Consider the following 21,407-nt stretch of genomic DNA (forward strand, 5'->3'; position numbering starts at 1 on the left):
ATGGCCAACCCTGTTCTGTAGGAATATTTGCCAAGAACATTCATGGTCATGGAAAGACCATGATCACCCACATCATACTTTTTTTTAGGCATCCATTAGTCTTGCGAGACCATGGATCTGCGCCTGGAAAGTCTTCACTCTCCAGGGCGCAGGCCTGGGCAAGGTTGTATGGAAGACCAGCAGTTGCCCATGCTGCAAGTCTCCCCTCTCCACGACACCAATGTTGTCCAAGGGAAGGGCATTAGGACCCATACAGCTTGGCACCAGTGTCGTCGCAGAGCAATGTGTGATTAAGTGCCTTGCTCAAGACACAACATGCTGCCTCGGCTGGGGCTCAAACTCACGACCTTCAGGTTGCTAGCTTAACCACTTGGCCACGTATATACACACACACACACACACACACACACACACACACACACACACACACACATCATACTACTCAGCACATAACAAGCAAATCCTCTGGTATTAACCATTGCGTCCTGGGGAAAAAGTCTCTGGCTGTCTGCTCTATCTATGCCTCTTATCATCTTACGTACCTCTCTCGTCCTCCTTTATTCCAAAGAGAAAAGCCCTAGCTCGCTCAACTTTCTCTCATTAGACAGACATGCCCCAAAAAGTTGAGCCAGGTTCGTTGACACAATGAAGCTGCCTCAGTGCCTTGCTTCAACTCCTTCAATAGGGGGCGCTCTTACGAGGTCCACCTTGCTCCCTTATGCTCAGCTTTGTCCTGCTTACGGTACATCTCATCCCAGAATAGATCCCCACTCCCTGACCCGTTTTTCCTTCCCATAGGCTGGTTGGAACAACCTCCTCCTCGACCCCTCCCACCCGTCCCTGCGACGTTGGACTGTCCCGCGTCTCCCTGCATGCCCACTTTCTTCATCGTGTGCTTGCGGATTAATTTGCTAAAGTCCCTCAGTCCCATTAACCGCTTTCTTCCACTGCCATTATCTCCAACGACGGCTGCATGCTCAACTGACACTGGGAGAGAGGCGTAGCAATGACCGCTCTCTTCAGGAAAAGGGGAGGCCCCGATTACGGTGCAACTATTCTGTTGTGTTGTCCTGCATTGTGGCAGATAGACCACGTGGTAACGTGCCAGTTGAGTCTATGCACATCTTCCAGAAGTCAGAGATGTTTCAGTCAGAGTGCAGCCCAAATATAGAGCCGAGATGGCTCTACTACTGAGTAAAGTGCGGCACAGGTCTTGCACCATGATTATTTGGACCCAATTTGTTGAAGATGGCCAAATGTCACTCTAGTTTCTGGTAGACTTCAGGTTGCATGTGAAGTCTACCCCAAATTTTTCTGCAAAAATTGGCCTTTGGAGATTGGCACTCAGTTCCATCCGGCATTGCTGTATTGCAGCTCTGAGCTTTTCTGCTTTTCTCTTCCCTTTAAGAAGCCAAGCCGTGCGAAGGCTCGAAGGCGCCAGATGACGCTGAGACGGTAGCCCCTGAGGAGGTGTTCAATGGGAAGGAGGAGGACCAGACTGTGGATGAGCAGCTGAGCAAAGGCATGCAACAAGTGACGACCAATGTGGAGAACGGCACCGAGCCGCCTGTGAAACCGGCCAAGGACAAGACCGAGTCCGTGACCAGCGGCCCTCTCTCGCCCGAAGGCTCCCCTTCCAAATCTCCATCCAAGAAGAAGAAGAAATTCCGCACTCCGTCTTTCCTGAAGAAGAGTAAAAAGAAAGAGAAAACGGAGTCCTGAATTGGGGAGGGGGAGCAAATGTACACAACAACTTGCCAAACAGAGAACCGTGGTGTAGACCAGCTACATCAATTGAGTACACCAATTCTTGTCACACTTGCACAGTTGACAACGCGGACTGGCAAAACGATACCACCTACCTGAACACAGAGGGCCTGAATTTCACCGCTCATTGGTTTCACGCCTCTTATTTAACGCATTTTACAATCTGCATTATTTTAATGAGTCAGGGTCCCATTCACCTTAAATGGGTCAGTGATTTAGTTAAAACTCTGCAGACGGAAGCGCAGTGCACCCAGATGAATTTCGTTCCGCCTTGCCGTGCCCTACTCCGCGCAGCAGACCTGGTTACAGGCCTGGCTCCTATGTCTGCAACACTGGCTGTGCTGAGTGAACAGTGTGCAGTGCCATTTGCCCTGGGTGTGGTGGGTAAGTGTTCAAACAGATGCCTTAAGCTGATCCCCTGGACTTCAATGAATGGCAGTGAGAACGGAGGGTGTTCTACCAGAGGGGAAGACCGTGTGCAGTTGAGGCAGAGGGAGAACCCACAGAATTTTAACTTACTAACTGTCCGTTACACCGCTGGCGTTTAGGGCAGCAATGAAGATCCTCCATCTCTGGCGGTGTTCAGGGCTTCCTTCATCGTGTCAGTTTTCACTACTGTCAGTCATGCAAGTCCTGGGTGGAGACTCAGGGATACCGTTGCACTCAGGTGCAGAAGGATTCTTCATTGCTGTTTCCGTAACAATTTCATTTTACCAGTCGGGGTTGTTGGCCCCGAGCTGAACCCCGGAAGCTGGAGGACCGGTGGACCACTCTTCGTCTGGCCTCTACCCTTTGACCTGTTTGGCATGGGTGACCCTACCAAGAGTCAAAGCGTAAAGCCCTGGCTCCAGACAAATAGCTCTCCATGTTGCTGAGGCACACAAGCCTCCAAACCCTGCAACAAGGCTGCGGACCTCTCGGAGGACAGAATCCTGTGTGTAATATTTAATGACACGGTCATTGGAGCTCAGCAGAAGGTAGAGAACAGGTGATTTAAAGACCAAGTATGCAGAACATCTCAATAGTAGAAAGGTGGTGTGCTTCAATAAATTCAGAGAGAAAGGAGGTGGACTGAGCAGTTAACTAATGAGATTTACCAATCAGACCTGCCCTGAAGGCTGCCTCCTCATTGTGTAATGAGGGACATGGTTGGGTGCCTTACAGTTGAGTATTTATAAAGTTCACTATTTCAGTGAACGCCATGCTGTTTTCCGCAGTCTTTCTTTCTTTGATAGCAAAAGATCCCCTGCGATAAAATCCAGCTGAGAGGCAACTTCTTCCCTCAGAGCACGGTGTGCATATGAACAAGCTGCCAGTGGAAGGGGTTGGGGCAGGTACAATAAAAGCATTTAGACAGTCCCATGGATAGGAAGGGTTTAGAGCAGGGACTCCCAACTTGGGGTCCATGGTCCCCTTGCTTCATAGTATTAGTCCATGGCATAAAAAAGGTTGGAAATCTCTGGTTTATAGAGATATGGGTCAAACGCAGGCAAATGGGTCCGGTTTCATGGGCCTCAATGTCGGCATTGATAAGTTGAGCTGAATGGCTTGTTTCCATGCTGTGTTACTCAATAGTTCAATTACTTTGCCTGGTTGAATTGCTTGTATTTATGCATCCAAAGATGGGCATTTGGTTCCAGAGGTGAAAGCACTTGTGGACTGTTTCAGCTCTTGATGGAAATTGGACCAGGCACCCCTTGTGGCCAGGACACTGTTTCTGTCAGGGCAGGTGGGATGAAGTCATTCCCTTCAGAGTATTGCTGGAGAACTTGGAGCATACTGTCCTGTCACTGGGACTGCCCAAATTTCCCAGTGCACTGCCTGACTAGTGTGGCTGTAAGAAGGGTAACCCAGCCAGCCCCGTCACTGGGCCCTCACCTGTTGACCCCATCCCCTTGAACTCCAACATAAGGCTCTGAACCTGAACCTCCCACCACCGCCCCCCCAACAGTCAGTGATCCCCTTTCCCACATTTTCCCAATCCATCACTATATCAGCATCCTGGTCATTCCTGCCAACCTTGCCCAAAACCATCCACTAGTGTCAACATCGCTCTCTCCCTCCAGTTCTCGGCCATCCCCAAATCCAGGCACGGAGCAGGACTGTAGGACTGGAACTGGAATTGGTTTATTATGCTACGTGTACCAAGGTACAGTGAAAAGCTTGTCTTGCATACTGTTCCTACAGATTAATTCATTACAATAGTGCATGGAGGTAGAACAGTAAGGTGCAAGATCACAGTGAGGTTGACTGTGAGGTCAAGAATATCTTAACAGACTAGTGAACAATTCAATAGTCTTATAACAGTGTGGAGGAAGCTGTCTTTGAACCTGGAGGTATGTGTTTTCGGGCTTTTGTATCTTCTGCTCAGTGGAAGAGGGGGGGAAGAGATATTGTCCAGGGTGAGTGGGGTCTTTGATTCTACTGTCTGCTCTACTTCGGCAGCCAGAAGTATAGAGAGAGTCCATGGAGAGGGAGGTTGGTTTGCATGATGTGCTAAGCTCTGTCCACAACTCCCTGCAGTTTCCTTCGGTCATGGGCAGAGCCGTTGCTGTACCAGGGATGCTTTCTATGGTGCATCAGTAAAAATTGGTAAGGGTTGATGGAGCATGCCAGATTTCTTTAGTCTCTTGAGGAATTAGAAGTGCTGGTGAGCTTTCTTGGACAACAGCCTGTGTGATGGAGCAGCCCTGTGTATAGTGAAGCTGGAACATCAATAATCCTGTCTGAAGCTCAGCAATGCCTTGTATCTGACATGATTGATCTTCCAAAGGAAGGAATGAATCAGGTTAGATGAGTCTTCTAGCCTTGTGTAGCTACTCCTGTGGCCGTTGTTACCCAAAAAAAGTGTCAAAAATATCTTCTGACGTGCGCGCAATATCCTTAAAAGGTGCAGGGACTTTAATGTTGTTTCCACAGGCCCCTTCAACATATTATTCCCAAAATGTCCCGTTCCTTAACCAATAATTCATCTTAATCGCCTGGCAATGAAATCCCTTCTGGGTTATAACTTGGATTTGGCAATAATGATCTGTGCTTCTTCAGAAGTCAAGAATGAGGCAGAAAACTTGGTATTTAATGTTGTTTATTAAGTGTTGCAAGAACAAAACATGAGCAAAGAAGAGACAAAGAAAAAGAAAAAATTAAAGTCGATTTATTATCAAAGTATGTATATGTCACTATATACCACATTGAGGTTAATTTTCATGCAAGTATTCACAGTGCAGCAGGGAAATACAATAGAATCAATGAAAAAATACACACAAAGACTGACAAACAACCAGTGTGCGAAAGAGGGCAAACTGTGCAAATTAAATATATATATATAAACAAGTAAAAAATATTACTGAGAACATGAGTTGTAGCGTCCTTGAAAGTGAGTCCATAAGTTGTGGATTTGGTTCAGAGTTGCGATGAATGAAGCTGTCCACGCCGATTCAGGAGCCTGAGGTTTGACGGGTAATAACTGTTTCTGGACCTGGTGGTGCAATTATTACCCTTCAAGGAGTCGTGGTTGACTTATACTTAGGCTGGAGAAAAACTAAGTTCTACACCCATTCCTAACTGAATCTAAATGGGGCTGAAATGACCCACAAGCACTGTCTTCCTCTACATTTGTCCACAACCTGCACTCAGTGAATGTTGCTGAAACCATAGGAGCATCGCCAGAGTCTTAAATGGGGCAATAACTGTACTTTTTTTTTGAAGGAATCCCCAGAGATATTATGAAAAGGAGCATAATTAAATAATAGTGCCCCACAGGTAACATCCTGGAAACAGATAGAGACCTAGAATTCCAACAGGGCACCGGGGCCTGAGATGGGGTTAGGCTAAAGTTTCTCTGAGCCACTCTCACTGCACCTCTCCAGATTACTGGAGTAACTCCAGTGTCTCAGAGGAGATCCGCCATCATCCAAACTGCACCAGAACTTTTGAACTTCGTCAAGGGAAATATTTGTTCAGTGATCACACCTGTGCTCAGCTCCAAAGGTCGTGGGTTCAAGTCCGACTGTTGAAACTCAAATGAAAAAAAAATGAGGAAATGTGACCCAGTCTGAGGCTATTGTTTCTGAATGCGTTAAGGTCACACGTGATGTCAATTAAGTGCAAAATAAATTCCACAAAGCTAATCAAAGAGAAGGGGAGTGTTCCTCAGAGTGCCGGATATCATTTATCCTTAAGAAATTTCCAAAGTAAATTCAAGCAATCTGCTGGAGGATCTCAGTGGATCGAGCAATATCTGTGGGCGGTAAGGAATTGTTCACATTTTAACTCAAAATGTGACAATTCTTAAATATTTCAGGGGCACTTAAGAAACCCTTAGATGAGAAGCTTTCATGTGAATAAGGGGCATTTAAGAAGCTCTTAGGCATGTGATGAAAGCAAAGTGGAGGGCTATGTAGGAGGGAAGGGATAAATTGATCTTAAGAGTAAGTTAGAAGGCCAGCACAATATCATGGGCCAAAGAGCCTGAACTCTGCTGTAATGTTCTGTGTTCTAATTCCTTTCCTCCTATTGATGCTGCTTGACTGCAGAGTCTTTTTTAAATTTTATTTTATTTGGAGATATACTGCGAAACAGCCCCTTCCAGCACAAGTCTGGCCGCCAGCAATCCCCTGATTTAACCCTAGCCTAGTCACAGGACAATTTCCAATGACTAATTAACAGTACATCTTTGGGCTGTGTGAGGAAACCGGAGCACCCAGAGGAAAACCAACATGGGGAGATGTACAAACTCCTTATAGTTGGCAGAACTCCACTGCCCCAAGCTGTAAAAGTGTCGCACTAACAGCAACTCTGGTCTCTTGCATTTCCAAAGCAGGTTATCTGATCACTTCGTGGCAGCTTGCTGTGCACAAGTAGTTGCCATGTTTCCGCCAAGGCAAAGGTACCTGCACTTCAAGTGCTTTGCCACATCTTGCAGCTGTTAAAGTGATAGTGGAAATGCATGTCCTTCTCTGCTCATGTTCTCTGTTTGCCAATGGGTGGCAGAGAGAGGCTGATGCTGGGTAACATTTTCTGTTCGGTCACGTTGCAAAGTTATTGAAACCCGAGAAAAGTGGCGTCAAACTAGGTTGCTCTGGAAGAATCAATATACAAGAAACTTAAAAGGAACTCTGCAAATAAGGCAGCATCTTTGGAGGAAAATGGACTATCAGTGTTCTGGGTCTAGACTCTTCTTCTGTCTTCAGATTCAGATTGATGTATCACAGTATATTGAAGCATACAGTGAAAGGTGTTATTTGCATTAACAACCAACGCTCCTATGGATGAGCTGGGGGTAGCCCACAAGAGTCACCACACTTTCTACTGCCAACATTCTTGTTACTGGCATTTGGGGCAGCAATGAAGGTTCTCCATCTCTGTCTGTCCATACCGTCGCACACAGATAGAGAAAGATTCTTCATGGCCGTTTTCATAACAGTTTTTTTTGAGCAACCAGGGTTGTTAGCCTTGAACCTGGAAGACAAGTGAACCACTGTTCGTCTGGCCTCAACCCTTTGACCTGTTTGGCATGGGTGACCACCTTTGCTGCCCCAGCCAACAAGACCCTGACTCAAGCCAACGTAGCTCTCCAGGTCATTGAGGCACGCAAGCCTCCAAACCCTGCAGCAAGGTTGTGGTCCTCTTGGAGGTGCCGCTAACATAGCTTGCTCACAGTAAGTTCAGTTCCCTCCATGCATTGCTGCCTGACCTGTTGAGTTCTTCCAGCTTTTTGTGTGTTGCTGTAAGTACTAGCTCGTGCCTCGGTATTGCTGAAGGAAGATTGTTACATAAAACTTGCCATCTAGTGCTTTTTGAGTTTGTAGTCACTGTTGGGTACAGTGTCCATTGTGACATGCAGAACTTCGTTTTCCCTTCCCTTACACAGGAATATGTTATCATTAAGGAGATGGAAGCACCCTGCAAACCTCAATGTTCTGCGCAAATAGTTTCTGAATTACTTGCTCCAGATTTTGATTGTTACATTAGACGGTGTGTTCTGTGAGTTAATCCTTCACTGTCTGAATAGCAACATCTTAAAATCAGCCCTGGTTTTGAACCTCCCTTTCTCAATCTGTTCTTGTTGTTGCGCTATACCTTAAAACGATCCCAAAAGTACCTTTCCAAAGTCAATATTCCCAGTATTGGAACTTTGGCGGAACACACTGCACGGATTATATACAATTTGTTCTCACTATATGTTCGACCGCAATTTCCATTGATGGCCACCTTCCACCTCCCATTCTACACCAGGAAACAAATTTGAGATTAAGGACATTACTGAAATGCAAACCAAATATTAAATCCAGAGTTTATTGTCATTGATATTTATGCCTTTGATGTATAATAAACCATTGATTCCAACTTCCTACTGATTGCAACCATAGCACTTAAAATGGAAGGTATATTGTCCCAAGACTCAATGCGATCCCTTGTGGTTGTTTATAGAGAGTTGTGTTACTTGTGCTGTCTATGTCTGACAATCCTTGCCGAGCACCATGAACCAATGTAATGTATATGGCTTGATGTCAATATATAAGATAAAGAAAAAAAAATGTTGGTGCATTGCATTTGGTGCCTCACTGTGATCTGGCTACCTGTAAATGCTCATCTGTTTCTGCTCGATGTGTGCCTAGGTCTTTGTATTCTAATATTCTGCACTGTAATTAAAACGAACCTGGAACTGCCTAATCTAAAGCTATCTTGTCATTCTATCATGATGAATCCATCGGCAAGGTGATCAGAGAATGCCGAACTGTGGCAAGTCCACCTCCAGCGCAAGGGTATCCTACCTGGTTTCATAAGATAAGCCCATAAGATGTAGGAGCAGAATTAGACCATTTGGCCCATCAAGTCTGCTCTGCCATTTCATCGTGCTGAAATCGTTCTTCTCTCTTCTCCCCCTATTCTTTCATGCCCTGACTAATCAAGAATCTATCAACCTCTGCCCTAAATATCCTCAATGATTTGGCCTCCACAGCCACCTGTGGCAAAGAATTCCACAGATTCACCACTCTCTGGCTGAAGAAATTCCTCCTCATCTCCATTCTAAAAGGGTGCCTCCCCCTGAGGCTGTGTCTTCAGGTCTTCGATTCCCCCACCATAGGAAACATCCTCCTCCATATCCCCTCTATCGAGGCCTTTCAACATTCAGTGAGGTCACCCCTTATTCTTCTGAATTTCAGTGAGTGCAGGCTAACGGCCATCAAACACTTCTCATATGACAAGCCTTTCAATCCCAGAATCATTTTTGTGAACTTTCTTTGAGCCATCTCCAATGTCAGCACATCCTTTCTTAGATAAGGGGCCCAAAACTGCTCACAATACTCCAAGTGAGGTCTCAACAGTTCCTTATGAAGCCTAAGCATTAAATCCTTGCTTTTATATTCTTGTTCTGCGAAATGAATGCTAACTTCACATTTGCCTTCCTCATCACTGGCTCAACCTGCAAGTTAACCTTTAGGCAGTCCTGCAGAAGGGCCCCCAAGTCCCTTTGCACCTCATATTTTTGAATTTTCTCTCCATTTCGAAAAGTCAACCCTTTTATTTCTACTACCAAAGTGCATGACCATACACGCCTTGACACTGTATTCCATCTGCCACATCTTTGCCCATTCTCCTAGCATCTCTAAGTTCTTCTGTAGCCTCTCTACTTCCTCAAAACTACCTGTCCCTCCACCTACCTTTGTATCGTATGCAAACTTGGCTACAAAACCACCAATTCTATCATCTAAATCACTGATATTTAACATAAAAGGAAGTGGTTCCAAAACAGACCCCTATGGAACACCACTAGTCACTGGCAGCCAACCATGGATCTGGATGTGTTGGGGACACTGAGTCAGGTGGATGAGGGGAGATAAAATTAGGCAAGAGTAGGGCATAGACTGTGATATTTTTGACCTGAATGAGCCTGAAACTTATTTTATGGGGCTTTTTCTCCCCTAGAGTTTCACCTTTTGCATTTGGGAGAGGTTCTATCCCCGAAATCAGGAGTTCCCAACCGTTTTTTATGCCATTCCAATACCATTAAGCAAGCGGTCCATGGACCGCAGGTTGGAAACCCCTGCCCTAAGTATAGATTGGTGGCACGGTACCATAGTGGTTAACAGGATGATTTACAGTCCCAGCGAACTGGGTTCAATTCCCACCACTGCCTGTAAGGACCTTGCATGTTCTCCCCGTCACCGCATGGGTTTCCTCCCACAGTCCAAAGCTGTACTGGCTGGAAGGTTAATTGGTCATTGTAAGTTGTCCCATGATTAGGCTAGGATTAAATCGGGATATTGCTGGGCACGGCTCAAAGGGCCAGAATAGCCAATTCTGCACCATCTCAATAAGTCAAAAATAAAATAGAAAAAGAGTAACTCCGAACTGTAAGACCTGAAATACCCCTGCATTGGGAAGGCTGATAGAATCTCTTTTTCCAAATTCATAGTTGCTTAAATAATTGATAATGCAAAAACAAATTCAGGGTATTTGCATTTTGATATCACCATATTGAATAATATCATCTACTAACAACAAGACACTAATGAAGGACTTTGTATTTTTTACATTCCTAGTCCCTGACAAAAGAGGATTCTCATCGTTCTTGAAGTATCTGATGCTGAACATGGAAAATTAGGCCACCAAACCAACATTAGATTGGAGCAGATTAGTCGACCTCCACAAATTAGCCAGGCCAGTTTATCAGTTATCAATTTGTTCCCACATCTCTTGTTCTTCAACATTAGTGTTTGGGTTGTGATCCATTTACACACTGCAATAAAACAGGATCATTTATCCAAAAACACTCCGTGTATGTAAATAATGAGTGTCTTTTCCAGTTTGATCACTCTGCTGTATTGGCCCATATGCTCCGCTTGTGCCACAATGAGGCCACCCTCATGGTGAGAAGCAACACCTTATATTCCTTGTGGGATGTCTCCAACTCGATGGCACGAATATCAATTTCTCCTGGTAAAAAAATCCCCCCCCCTTTCTAGTCCCCATTCTGGCCTCCTACTTCTCACCCGCCTATTACTTACCCCTGGATCCCCTCATCCTTCCCCTTCTCCGCTGGTCTACTCTCCTCTCTTATCAGACTCTTTCCACTCCAGCCCTTTTCCTTTCCTACCCACCTGGCTTCACCTATCACCTTCCAGCTATCCTGCTTCACCTCTTCCCACCTTTTGTATTCTGGCATCTTCCCCCTTCCTTTCCAGTCCTGAAGAAGGGTCTCGGCCCAAAATGTCGTCTGTTTGTTCATTTCCATGGATACTGCCTGACCTGCTGAGCTCCTCCAGCATTTTGTGCATTTTGCAAGGGAAAGGCAACTGCTTTGATCCGGTTCTTTATCAATAGTCCTCTGGTACAGCCCAGAGTGAAAGGAGTTTAAGGGCTTAGCTGAGATCAGGAATCCTTGGTTATAGAAATCGAAGAAAAGAATGTTGTCTGACAAGACATTCAGCTGCAGCTTTATCCATCTTCTCTATCGGGTTATGTAGAAATGACCATAAGACATAGGAGCAGAAATAGGCTATTCAGCCCATCAAGAGTACTCTGCCATTCCATCATGGCTGATTAATTATACCACTTAACCCTGCTCTCCTGCCTTCACCCGTGATCTTTATGCCATTACTTATCCTGAACCTATCAATCTCAGCTTCAAATATACTCAATGACTTGGCTTCTACAGCGCCCGTGTAATGAATTCCACAGATACACACTGACTAAGATATTCCCCCTCTTCTCTGTTCAAATGAGAAAACTTTGTATTCTGGGGCTGTGTTCTCTTGTCCTAGACTCTCCCCCTATAAGAAACATCCTCTCCGCATCCACTCTATCTCAGCCTTTCAATATTTGATAAGTTTCAGTCAGATTTCTCCCTTCATTCTTGTAAACTTGAGTGAGTACAGCCCCAGAGCTATCAAACACTCCTCGTACATTAACCCATTTGTTCCCGGGATCATTCTCACAAACCTCCTCTGGAACCTCTCCGACACCAACACATCCTTTCTTAGATAAGGGTCCCCAAACTGCTCACAGTAATTTATCAGAACAAGCTCCATATGAAAGATGTCTGTAGTCATGCTCCAGATATGTGGCCCTGCCTCTTCCCCAGTTTGGTCACACTGCCTTATTAATTGCCTACAGCCAAGAGAAGGACAACAGTTTTGTTCCAGTCCCTTTGCCAATGGTTCTCTGGTACAACCCAGAATAAAAAGTGTTTAGAGCAGGGATTCCCAGCATGGGGTCCACGGACCCCTTACTTAATGGTATTGGTCCATGGCATAAAAGAAGTTGGGAACCCCTGGAATCTTTAGAGACACAGCTAAGATGAACAACCCTTGTGTATAGGAATCCAAAAGAAGAATATTGTCCGACAAGATGTCCCAGTGCCGCTTTACTCACCATCTCTATCTGGACGTGTAGAAATGGACAATGGCATTGTTTCCAAATTTTGTTAGAATGATCCACCAGTTATTTAAAAATATCTGCTGGCACTTGTATCCCATTTGAGATCATTGGGCAGTCCATTACAGTACAATACTTTAAGCTGCCTTGCTTACCAAGTTCTCAGGAAAATTTAGAACCAGTAGGTAATAAGTTTAGAGAGACGTATCAAGACTGGGGACAATATTAATTCGTGGAGGATCAAACAGATGGTGGAGTGTACATGCACAGAGACATGCAAATGCATTAAGGTCATTAATAATTCAAACAGGCAACTCTCCTTTGTTGAGTAATGGATAGAACATCAGGGTGATGTTGCATTCTGATGTTTCATTTTTAAGTGTCAGGGAAGAGGCACAAAACTTTTTGCTTCACAATCATTTTATTAAGCGTTATGTAGAACAAAGGAAACAGTAGCAGAAGGCTTAAAGGCAAGAGACCAAGATGCTAAGAAGATTGAGAAGGTGGCACGGGTTTTAATACCATAAAGATAAGGAAAATCCCATACAAATTTGTAGATAAGAGTCAACCAAAGAGAAAGCATTTATTCAATATTGCAGTACCAAGTTAACCAATGAGAAAGCATTTATTCAATATTGCAGTACCAAGTTAACCAATGAGAAAGCATTTATTCAATATTGCAGTACCAAGTTAACCAATGAGAAAGCACTTATTCAATATTGCGGTACCAAGTTAACCAATGAGAAAGCATTTATTCAATATTGCGGTACCAAGTTAACCAATGAGAAAGCACTTGTTTAAATAATACAGGACGAAGAAGCTTCCAGAGTTTTCCAGAATCATAATTTTTACACCCACTAGAGGCATATTAAACTGTTACATGCAGCTAAGAACTACTTAGAATACAAGCAGCTAATTAATTACTAATTATTAAATTCAAAAGAAAATAACAATTAAACAGTCAGGGTTGCAGGATGGAGATACATCCTACCAAAGGAAGTGTAAGGTGCTCCTTCCCTCCACCAGCCTGCAGGTCACCCTTGGGCAACGTGAAGCCATGGGAGCAGCTGGTGCATATCACAGGCCCTGGTTATGTGACCACTGACACCAGGCAGACAATCTCTGAAGAGTATTGATAATGGCTGGGGTCATCCACCTTGTAAAGACACTGCCCAGAAGAAGACAACGGCAAACCACTTCTGTAGAAGAATTTGCCAAGAACAATCATGGTCATGGATAGAGAAAAGAATAAGAACAACAGTGTGAAGTGGTTCTTCCCCACAGGCAATGATCAGATTAAAGACAAATGGAAGACCATGTTTACCCATGTCACAACACAGTACAGAATGATGATGATCTGACTCTAGGGTACAATACCTTAAAATGCAGGTTACAGAACTACATTTAATTATTATATTTGGTATTGGGATTTGGTATTTTACAATATTGCTTCTATTTCAGGACTGTGTCCAGATTGTGTATCTTCTAAAAGTGCTCTCGCGGTTGTGGCTCACAGGATTTTACAATTTATGTAAGTGTTGGTGTCAGCCATGGGAGGAGTATATGTGTTTGGTTCCCACAGCAGTGAAATGAGGATGTGAACTAGGCTGACTCCACAGTGCACTACAGAGGGTGTACCACACCATTAGCAGTGTCAGATCAGAACCCCCATCTGCCCTCTAACACAGTCACAAGAAATTGCATTCATCTCTTTCCCACAGCTGGATCCACACCCAGGATTCCTTCCTCTGTCCTGCACTGTCTATCCATCACCTGGCTACAGTACCCTGCGTTCTGCATTGGCACTGTTAGTGATCCAGGTGAGTCATAGGACATAGATCAGCACAGTTCTGGCCCTTGGCCCACAATATTGTGCCGACCTTTTAACCTACTGTAAGTACAATCTAAACCTTCCCTCCCACATGACCCTATGTATTTCTATCAATCATGTGCCAATCTAAAAGTTTCTTAAATGTCCCTAATGAATCTGCCTCCCCACCACTCCTGGCAGTGTGTTCCATGCATCCACCATTCCCTAGGTAAAAAACTTGCCTCTGACGTCCCCCTATACTTTCCTCCCATCACCTTAAAATTATGCCCCCTCATATTAGCCATTTCTGCCCTGGAAAAGTCTCTGACTATCCACTCGAGCTATGCCTCTTATCATCTCGTACACCTCTGTCAAGTCACCTCTCATCCTCCTTCGCCACAACGCCTAGCTCACTCAACCTCCCCTCATAGGACATGCTCTCTAGTCCAGGCAGTTGTAGCTCCCAAAGGTAGGTCCCTGCTTTTGAATGGTCTCTCTCTCCTACTTGATGGTGCGGGAGTTCTGGGTTTAACTGACTCGGTTTGTGGATTGGACTCTGTAGTTCACGTTATGATGTGTTTCTGGTTTCTGGTCACTCCTTTTTTTGTTGCCACTTGGGCAATTTTGATTTGGTTCATTATTGTTACATATACCAAGATATGGTGAAAAATTTGTCTTGCATACTGCTCATATTGTCCAGTGCTTTAAGATATAACACGACAAGTCAATTACCATGCAGAAAAAAGTGTAACAGCTAGAGAGAAAGTGCAGAATCATAATCAGGTAGATTGTGAGATCAAGAGTCTATCTTATCATACTAGAGGTCTGTTCAACAATCTGATAACAGTGGGATAGAGACTGTCCTTCAGCCTGCTTGTATGTACTTCCAGGCTTCAGTATCTTCTGTGCACAATATGAGAGGAGAGAAGTGAGAACTGTCCCCACTATATCCCAGTTCTTTTATTTTGAACAGAAGTTTGCTGGTAAAATTTTCAATTTTCCATTCCTCAAGCACCACGCCTGCATTTACAGTCATTCGAAGGACTATAGCCAGAGGCTCTACAACCGAGAATGCATCTGAACCAGGTGATTTACTGTCACGGTGAGCGCTGGCTAAGATTGAACCCAAGTGTGGAGGAAAGGCAGACTCCCATGCAGAGACAGGAAAAAAAGAGGTTACAGTGTACCTACAAATACCAACAGAGCATCGGTGGGTCGACCAAACGACACTGTGAGACAAATCATTCTCCACACGAGGACCCCGTGATGAGTGCTAATCAGGAGTCTGCCTTAAATAATCACAGAATGCGGAAATCCCATGCCAGACACAAATACTTTGACAAGATAAAACAGAAAGCACAAGGGCTTAACGACTCTCGCTGACAGCAATCAGGAAACATAAGTTCTCGAGAAACCCAGAAGCCCATTGCTCTACGGCACACTGCAAAGGCCTGCAGGGCTCATGACAATTACTCACTTGTGGCTAGCCTTTCTGGTATCTCCTCTTCATCAGGTTTGAACCCATCAAGGAATATCCATCATATTTTCTTTTGCTGAGACTCCACTAATTTTATCCTTTGGTGGGAGACTGATGTTACATACTTCCTTCGTACCTCAGCCATGCTGTCTGTGTCAACAGCTAAATTTTCTCTTAAGCCTCTGATGAGCTCCTCAACCCCTTTCCTGTTCACAAGCCTATAAAATATCTTTGGATTACAATTCTAGTTCTTTTTTTAAAAAAAAAAGCGATCTTTTTTTCCTTTATTATTTCCTTAAATCTCTTCCCCATTGAGTTCTGTATTATCAGCATTGTCCAACATATTAACAAAAAGGCCACTGTGGTATCTGCTTTCTTAGAGTCATAGGTCACAGGGCACAGAAACAGGCCATTTTTGACCCATCCAGTCTGTGCCAAACCAATTAAACTCTGTAGTCCCATTGACCTGCACCTTGGCCAATAGCCCTCCATACCCTTCCCTTCCACGTTCCTATCCAACTTCCCTTGATCATTGAAATCGTCAGCACTATTCTACTCTGTCCAGTAATCCAGGGAGTCCTGGCTTCAAGCTATTTTTCCTGACCCCTCATGGGTCAGTGCTCTTGTACATTGCTCTTCAGAAGTTTTAGGATGACTCTGCCATAGTTGGATGCATCAGCAAGGGAGATAAGGTTGAGTACAGGGCTACGGTAGGAAACTTTGTCACATGGTGTGAGCAGAATTATCTGCAACTTAATGTGAAAAAGACTAAGGAGCTGGTGGTAGACCTGAGGAGAGCTAAGGTACCGGTGACCCCTGTTTCCATCCAGGGGGTCGGTGTGGACATGGTGGAGGATTACAAATACCTGGGGATACGAATTGACAATAAACTGGACTGGTCTAAGAACACGGAGGCTGTCTACAAGAAGGGTCAGAGTCGTCTCTATTTCCTGAGGAGACTGAGGTCCTTTAATTCTGCCGGACGATGCTGAGGATGTTCTACGAGTCTGTGATGGCCAGTGCTATCACATTTGCTGTTGTGTGCTAGGGCAGCAGGCTGAGGGTAGCAGACACCAACAGAATCAACAAACTCATTTGTAAGGCCAGTGATGTTGTAGGGATGGAACTGGACTCTCTCACGGTGGTGTCTGAAAAGAGGATGCTGTCTAAGTTGCATGCCTTCTTGGTCAATGTCTCCCATCCACTACATAATGTACTAGTTGGGCACAGGAGTACATTCAGCCAGAGACTTATTCCACCGAGATGCAGCACAGAGCGTCATAGGAAGTCATTCCTGCCTGTGGCCATCAAACTTTACATCTCCTCCCTTGGAGGGTCAGACACCCTGAGCCGATAGGTTGGTCCTGGACTTATTTCATAATTTACTGGCATAATTTACATATTACTATTTAACTATTTATGGTTCTATTACTATTTATTATTTATGGTGCAACTGTAACGAAAACCAATTTCCCCGGGGATCAATAAAGTATGACTATGACTATAGGATCAAGGATTAACTTTATTCACCATATACATTTGCATGTATTAGGGATTTGCTGTTGTGTGTTGGCTCGACGTGGAACAAAACAACAATAAAATTCAACATTTATGATGAATTATATAAAAAATAAAATTAGAGGTTAAGGTGTGAATATAGAAACATAGAAACATAGAAAATAGTTGCAGGAGTAGGTCATTCGGCCCTTCGAGCCTGCACTGCCATTTATTATGATCATGGCTGATCATCCAACTCAGAACCCCGCCCCAGCCTTCCCTCCATACCCCTTGACCCTGTAGCCACAAGGGCCATATCTAACTCCCTCTTAAATATAGCCAATGAACTGGCCTCAACTGTTTCTTGTGGCAGAGAATTCCACAGATTCACCACTCTCTGTGTGAAGAAGTTTTTCCTAATCTCGATCCTAAAAGGGTTCCCCTCTATCTTCAAACTGTGGCCCCTCGTTCTGGATTTCCCCAACATCGGGAACAATCTTCCTGCATCTAGCCTGTCCAATCCCTTTAGGATCTTATACGTTTCAATCAGATCCCCCCTCAATCTTCTAAATTCCAACGAGTACAAGCCCAGTTCATCCAGTCTTTCTTCATATGAAAGTCCTGCCATCCCAGGAATCAATCTGGTGAACCTTCTTTGTACTCCCTCTATGGCAAGGATGTCTTTCCTCAGATTAGGGGACCAAAATTGCACACAATACTCCAGGTGTGGTCTCACCAAGGCCTTGTACAACTGCAGTAGTACCTCCCTGCTCCTGTACTCGAATCCTCTCGCTATAAATGCCAGCATACCATTCGCCTTTTTCACCGCCTGCTGTACCTGCATGCCCACTTTCAATGACTGGTGTATAATGACACCCAGGTCTCGTTGCACCTCCCCTTTTCCTAATCGGCCACCGTTCAGATAATAATCTGTTTTCCTATTTTTGCCACCAAAGTGGATAACTTCACATTTATCCACATTAAATTGCATCTGCCATGAATTTGCCCACTCACCCAACCTATCCAAGTCACCCTGCATCCTCTTAGCATCTTCCTCACAGCTAACACTGCCACCCAGCTTCGTGTCATCCGCAAACTTGGAGATGCTGCATTTAATTCCCTCATCCAAGTCATTAATATATATTGTAAACAACTGGGGTCCCAGCACTGAGCCTTGCGGTACCCCACTAGTCACCGCCTGCCATTCTGAAAAGGTCCCGTTTATTCCCACTCTTTGCTTCCAGTCTGCTAACCAATTCTCCACCCACATCAATACCTTACCCCCAATACCGTGTGCTTTAAGTTTGCACCCTAATCTCCTGTGTGGGACCTTGTCAAAAGCCTTTTGAAAATCCAAATATACCACATCCACTGGTTCTCCCCTATCCACTCTACTAGTTACATCCTCAAAAAAATCCTCAAAATAATATAAAGAGCATTATAAAAAATGGTTTAAAGTTCTTATGGTGCAGTGATTGCTAGAGGAAGGTGGGAGGGGGGTGTTACTTTACCTTATACTTTATTGTCGCCAAACAATTGATATTAGAACGTACAATCATCACAGCGATATTTGATTCTGCGCTTCCCGCTCCCTGGAGTACAAATCGATAGTAAATATTAAAAATTTAAATTATAAATCATAAATAGAAAATTGAAAATGGAAAGTAAGGTAGTGCAAAAAAACTGAGAGGCACGTCTGTATATTTGGAGGGTACAGCCCAGATCCGGGTAGGGATCTAACTAGAATTTGAAATTTCATGTCACATGTTGGTGATAATAAACCTGATTCTGATTCTGAATAGTTGATCAGATTAACTGCTGGGGAAAAGAAACTTTTAAGATGACATGAAAATATTGTTTTAATAGCCCTATAGTGCTTTTCAGAAGAGAGCTTTTGGAAAAGGCCATTTGCAGGGTGGGTAGTGTCTGTTATGGTTTTTCCTGCCCGTTTCTTTATCCTGGACACATACGAGCCGTGCAGTGATGGTAGACTGCAGTCTAGGACGTTTCCTGCTGACCTGACAATTCACAGTCATTTTCATATGCCGTATTGTGAGATGATGCCACATCAAACCGGGCAGATGTGAGGATGCACTCTATTGTTCAATTACAGTTTGATCTGCCAAGCTTCACTTCCAGTTCGCCCAAACCAGATCCCTTCCCATTGCGTTCAAATTGGCCCTTCTTCAATTGACTACTTTGTTCCCTTTGAGTTATCCGACCTCTGTTCCCTCTAAGCTGCATTATGCAGTAACTGAAATGCACCCACGTACGTAGACTTTGTTACCATGCAGACGGAATTTTCTTTAACATAATGTTAATATAATTTTTAAATGTATATTGTATAATTGTGAAATACCCTCTACAGGATCAAAGCAAACTGCAGAGAGTTGTAAACTTAGTCAGTTCCAACATGAGCACGAGCCTCCATAGTATCCAGGACATCTTCAAGGAGTGATGCCTCAGAAAGGCAGCATCCATCAATAAGGAACCCATCACCCAGGACATGCCCTCTTCTCATTGCTACCATCAGGAGGGAGGTACAGAATCAGGAGGGAGGTACAGAAGCCTGAAGACACACACTCAGTGATTCAGGAACAGCTTCTTCCCCTCTGCCAACTGATTTCTGAATGGACATTGAACCCGTGAACACTACCTTGGTAATTTTTTACTTCTAGTTTTGCACTACTTATTTAATTTACCTATCTAACACACATATACTTACCGTAATTCAGATTTTTTTCTCTATTATTATGTATTGCTTTGTACTGTTGCTGCAAAGTCAACAAATTTCACCACAGATGCCAGTGTGAGATTAAACCTGATTCTGATTTTGATGTGTTAATGAATATAATCTATACATTTTCTAAATAATACACACACAACCTTTACTTTGAAACATTTTAGGGCTTCAATGTATTTACATTGTCAGTGTTTCAACTTGGTGATACTATTTATTGGAGTGACAAAGTGAAAGATCTGCTTGCATCTGTAAGTTCTGATGTTGATACTGTGCCCATTATTTGATTCATTCAATGCGTGTGTAATCACTTGGATTACAGATTTTCTAGCAATGAGTTAAGAGAATGGCAAGCTTTTGATCCTGTTGCTATTGCAAATGCAACCAATTTTGAACTTGGAAGGAGAATGTTGGAGGACTGACAAAAATTATTCAGCTACTATTAAAAACTACGATGAAAGCGTTGCCTCAAAATATCACAGCAATACTGTGATTTCAAATTTGTCATTCCTGAGAAAGTTAAGACTGGTTCAATTAAGACGTTCACTGATATGTGGAAACAAAAAAATTGAAGAACCGCTGATTATTGTCGACGCCGTTGGAACATTTCAAGCTTCTAGTGTTGACTGCAAACATGGGTTCAGTCTTGTGAATTGGATGATCTAATGAGGATTAAGATGTATGCTTTATCTGGATGTGAAATTCATCTGGACCATGTTTGGAGACAATGGATTTGTAATAAAGACATACAAGAAACAGTTTACGAAACATGAAAGATTTTCTTTGTTATATTGGTTCATTGTACCCTTCCATTAATATTAAAATCAAAAGTGAGTAATTTTTCAATTTGAATTCTGAATATTCGTAGCATGCATCCTTGGGCCCTTAGCTCCTAGATGGACCATAGGCTGTTGATGGCCTCCCATCTCCATCATCCTCTGAAGCTGATGGTATGGCTGGAGTTCATGAACACTTCGGCAATCCATTGCGTCCACTGAACAGGCGATTGGCCTATACAGCTGCGCCAGAGCTCTGTTGGCTGGCTTTACCTGTTTCCACCTCTCACGATGGGGATGAAGGTTTGGACTCCGAGAGGCATCACAGTCATAGTCATAGTCATACTTTATTGATCCCGGGGGAAATGGGTTTTTGTTACAGTTGCACCATAAATAATTAAATAGTAATAAAACCATTAATAATTATATAGTAATATGTAAATTATGCCAGGAAATAAGTCCAGGACCAGTCTATTGGCTCAGGGTGTCTGACCCTCCAAGGGAGGAGTTGTAAAGTTTGATGGCCACAGGCAGGAATGACTTCCTATGACGCTCAGTGTTGCATCTCGGTGGAATGAGTCTCTGGCTGAATGTACTCCTGTGCCCAACCAGTACATTATGCAGTGGATGGCATTCATAGTATGCCTATTACAAAAAAAAATTAAAGTGCCATGCTGTTTTCAAGCCATGTAAAAATTTCATGCTCAAAGCAATGGTTGGTCCATGCATCTGTAAAAAAGATTAAAGGGAATGTTGGCCTATTCCTACATTCTACACCTTCTGATATTCTGAAGGCTGTTCCCTAGATGTTTCCTCACTAACACTTGTTCCATTTGCCTCTGGTGCTCTGTGGCTTATTTCCCAGAAAGAACTTCTTTTTCCACTGTAAATGCCCACAAGAAAATGAATCTCCAGGGAGTAGTTGATACATACTTGGTTAATAAATTTGCTTTGAAC

General features: G+C 43.8%; 1 protein-coding gene across 5 annotated transcripts in view; it reads left to right on the plus strand.

The window, feature by feature from the left end:
* The window catches only part of LOC140201881 (beta-adducin-like), a 148,928-nt gene extending 140,486 nt beyond the window's left edge, over positions 1 to 8,442 (plus strand). For all 5 annotated transcript variants that reach the window (XM_072266645.1, XM_072266644.1, XM_072266647.1 and 2 more), the window contains one exon: positions 1,409 to 8,442. In XM_072266645.1, the coding sequence (XP_072122746.1) occupies positions 1,409 to 1,722 (314 nt within the window). In that variant the 3' untranslated portion in view covers positions 1,723 to 8,442. The remainder of the gene's footprint in view (positions 1 to 1,408) is intronic.
* The last annotated feature ends 12,965 nt before the right edge of the window (positions 8,443 to 21,407 follow it).

The sequence above is a fragment of the Mobula birostris genome, chromosome 8, assembly GCF_030028105.1.
Source record: "Mobula birostris isolate sMobBir1 chromosome 8, sMobBir1.hap1, whole genome shotgun sequence".
Lineage (NCBI taxonomy): Eukaryota > Metazoa > Chordata > Chondrichthyes > Myliobatiformes > Myliobatidae > Mobula > Mobula birostris.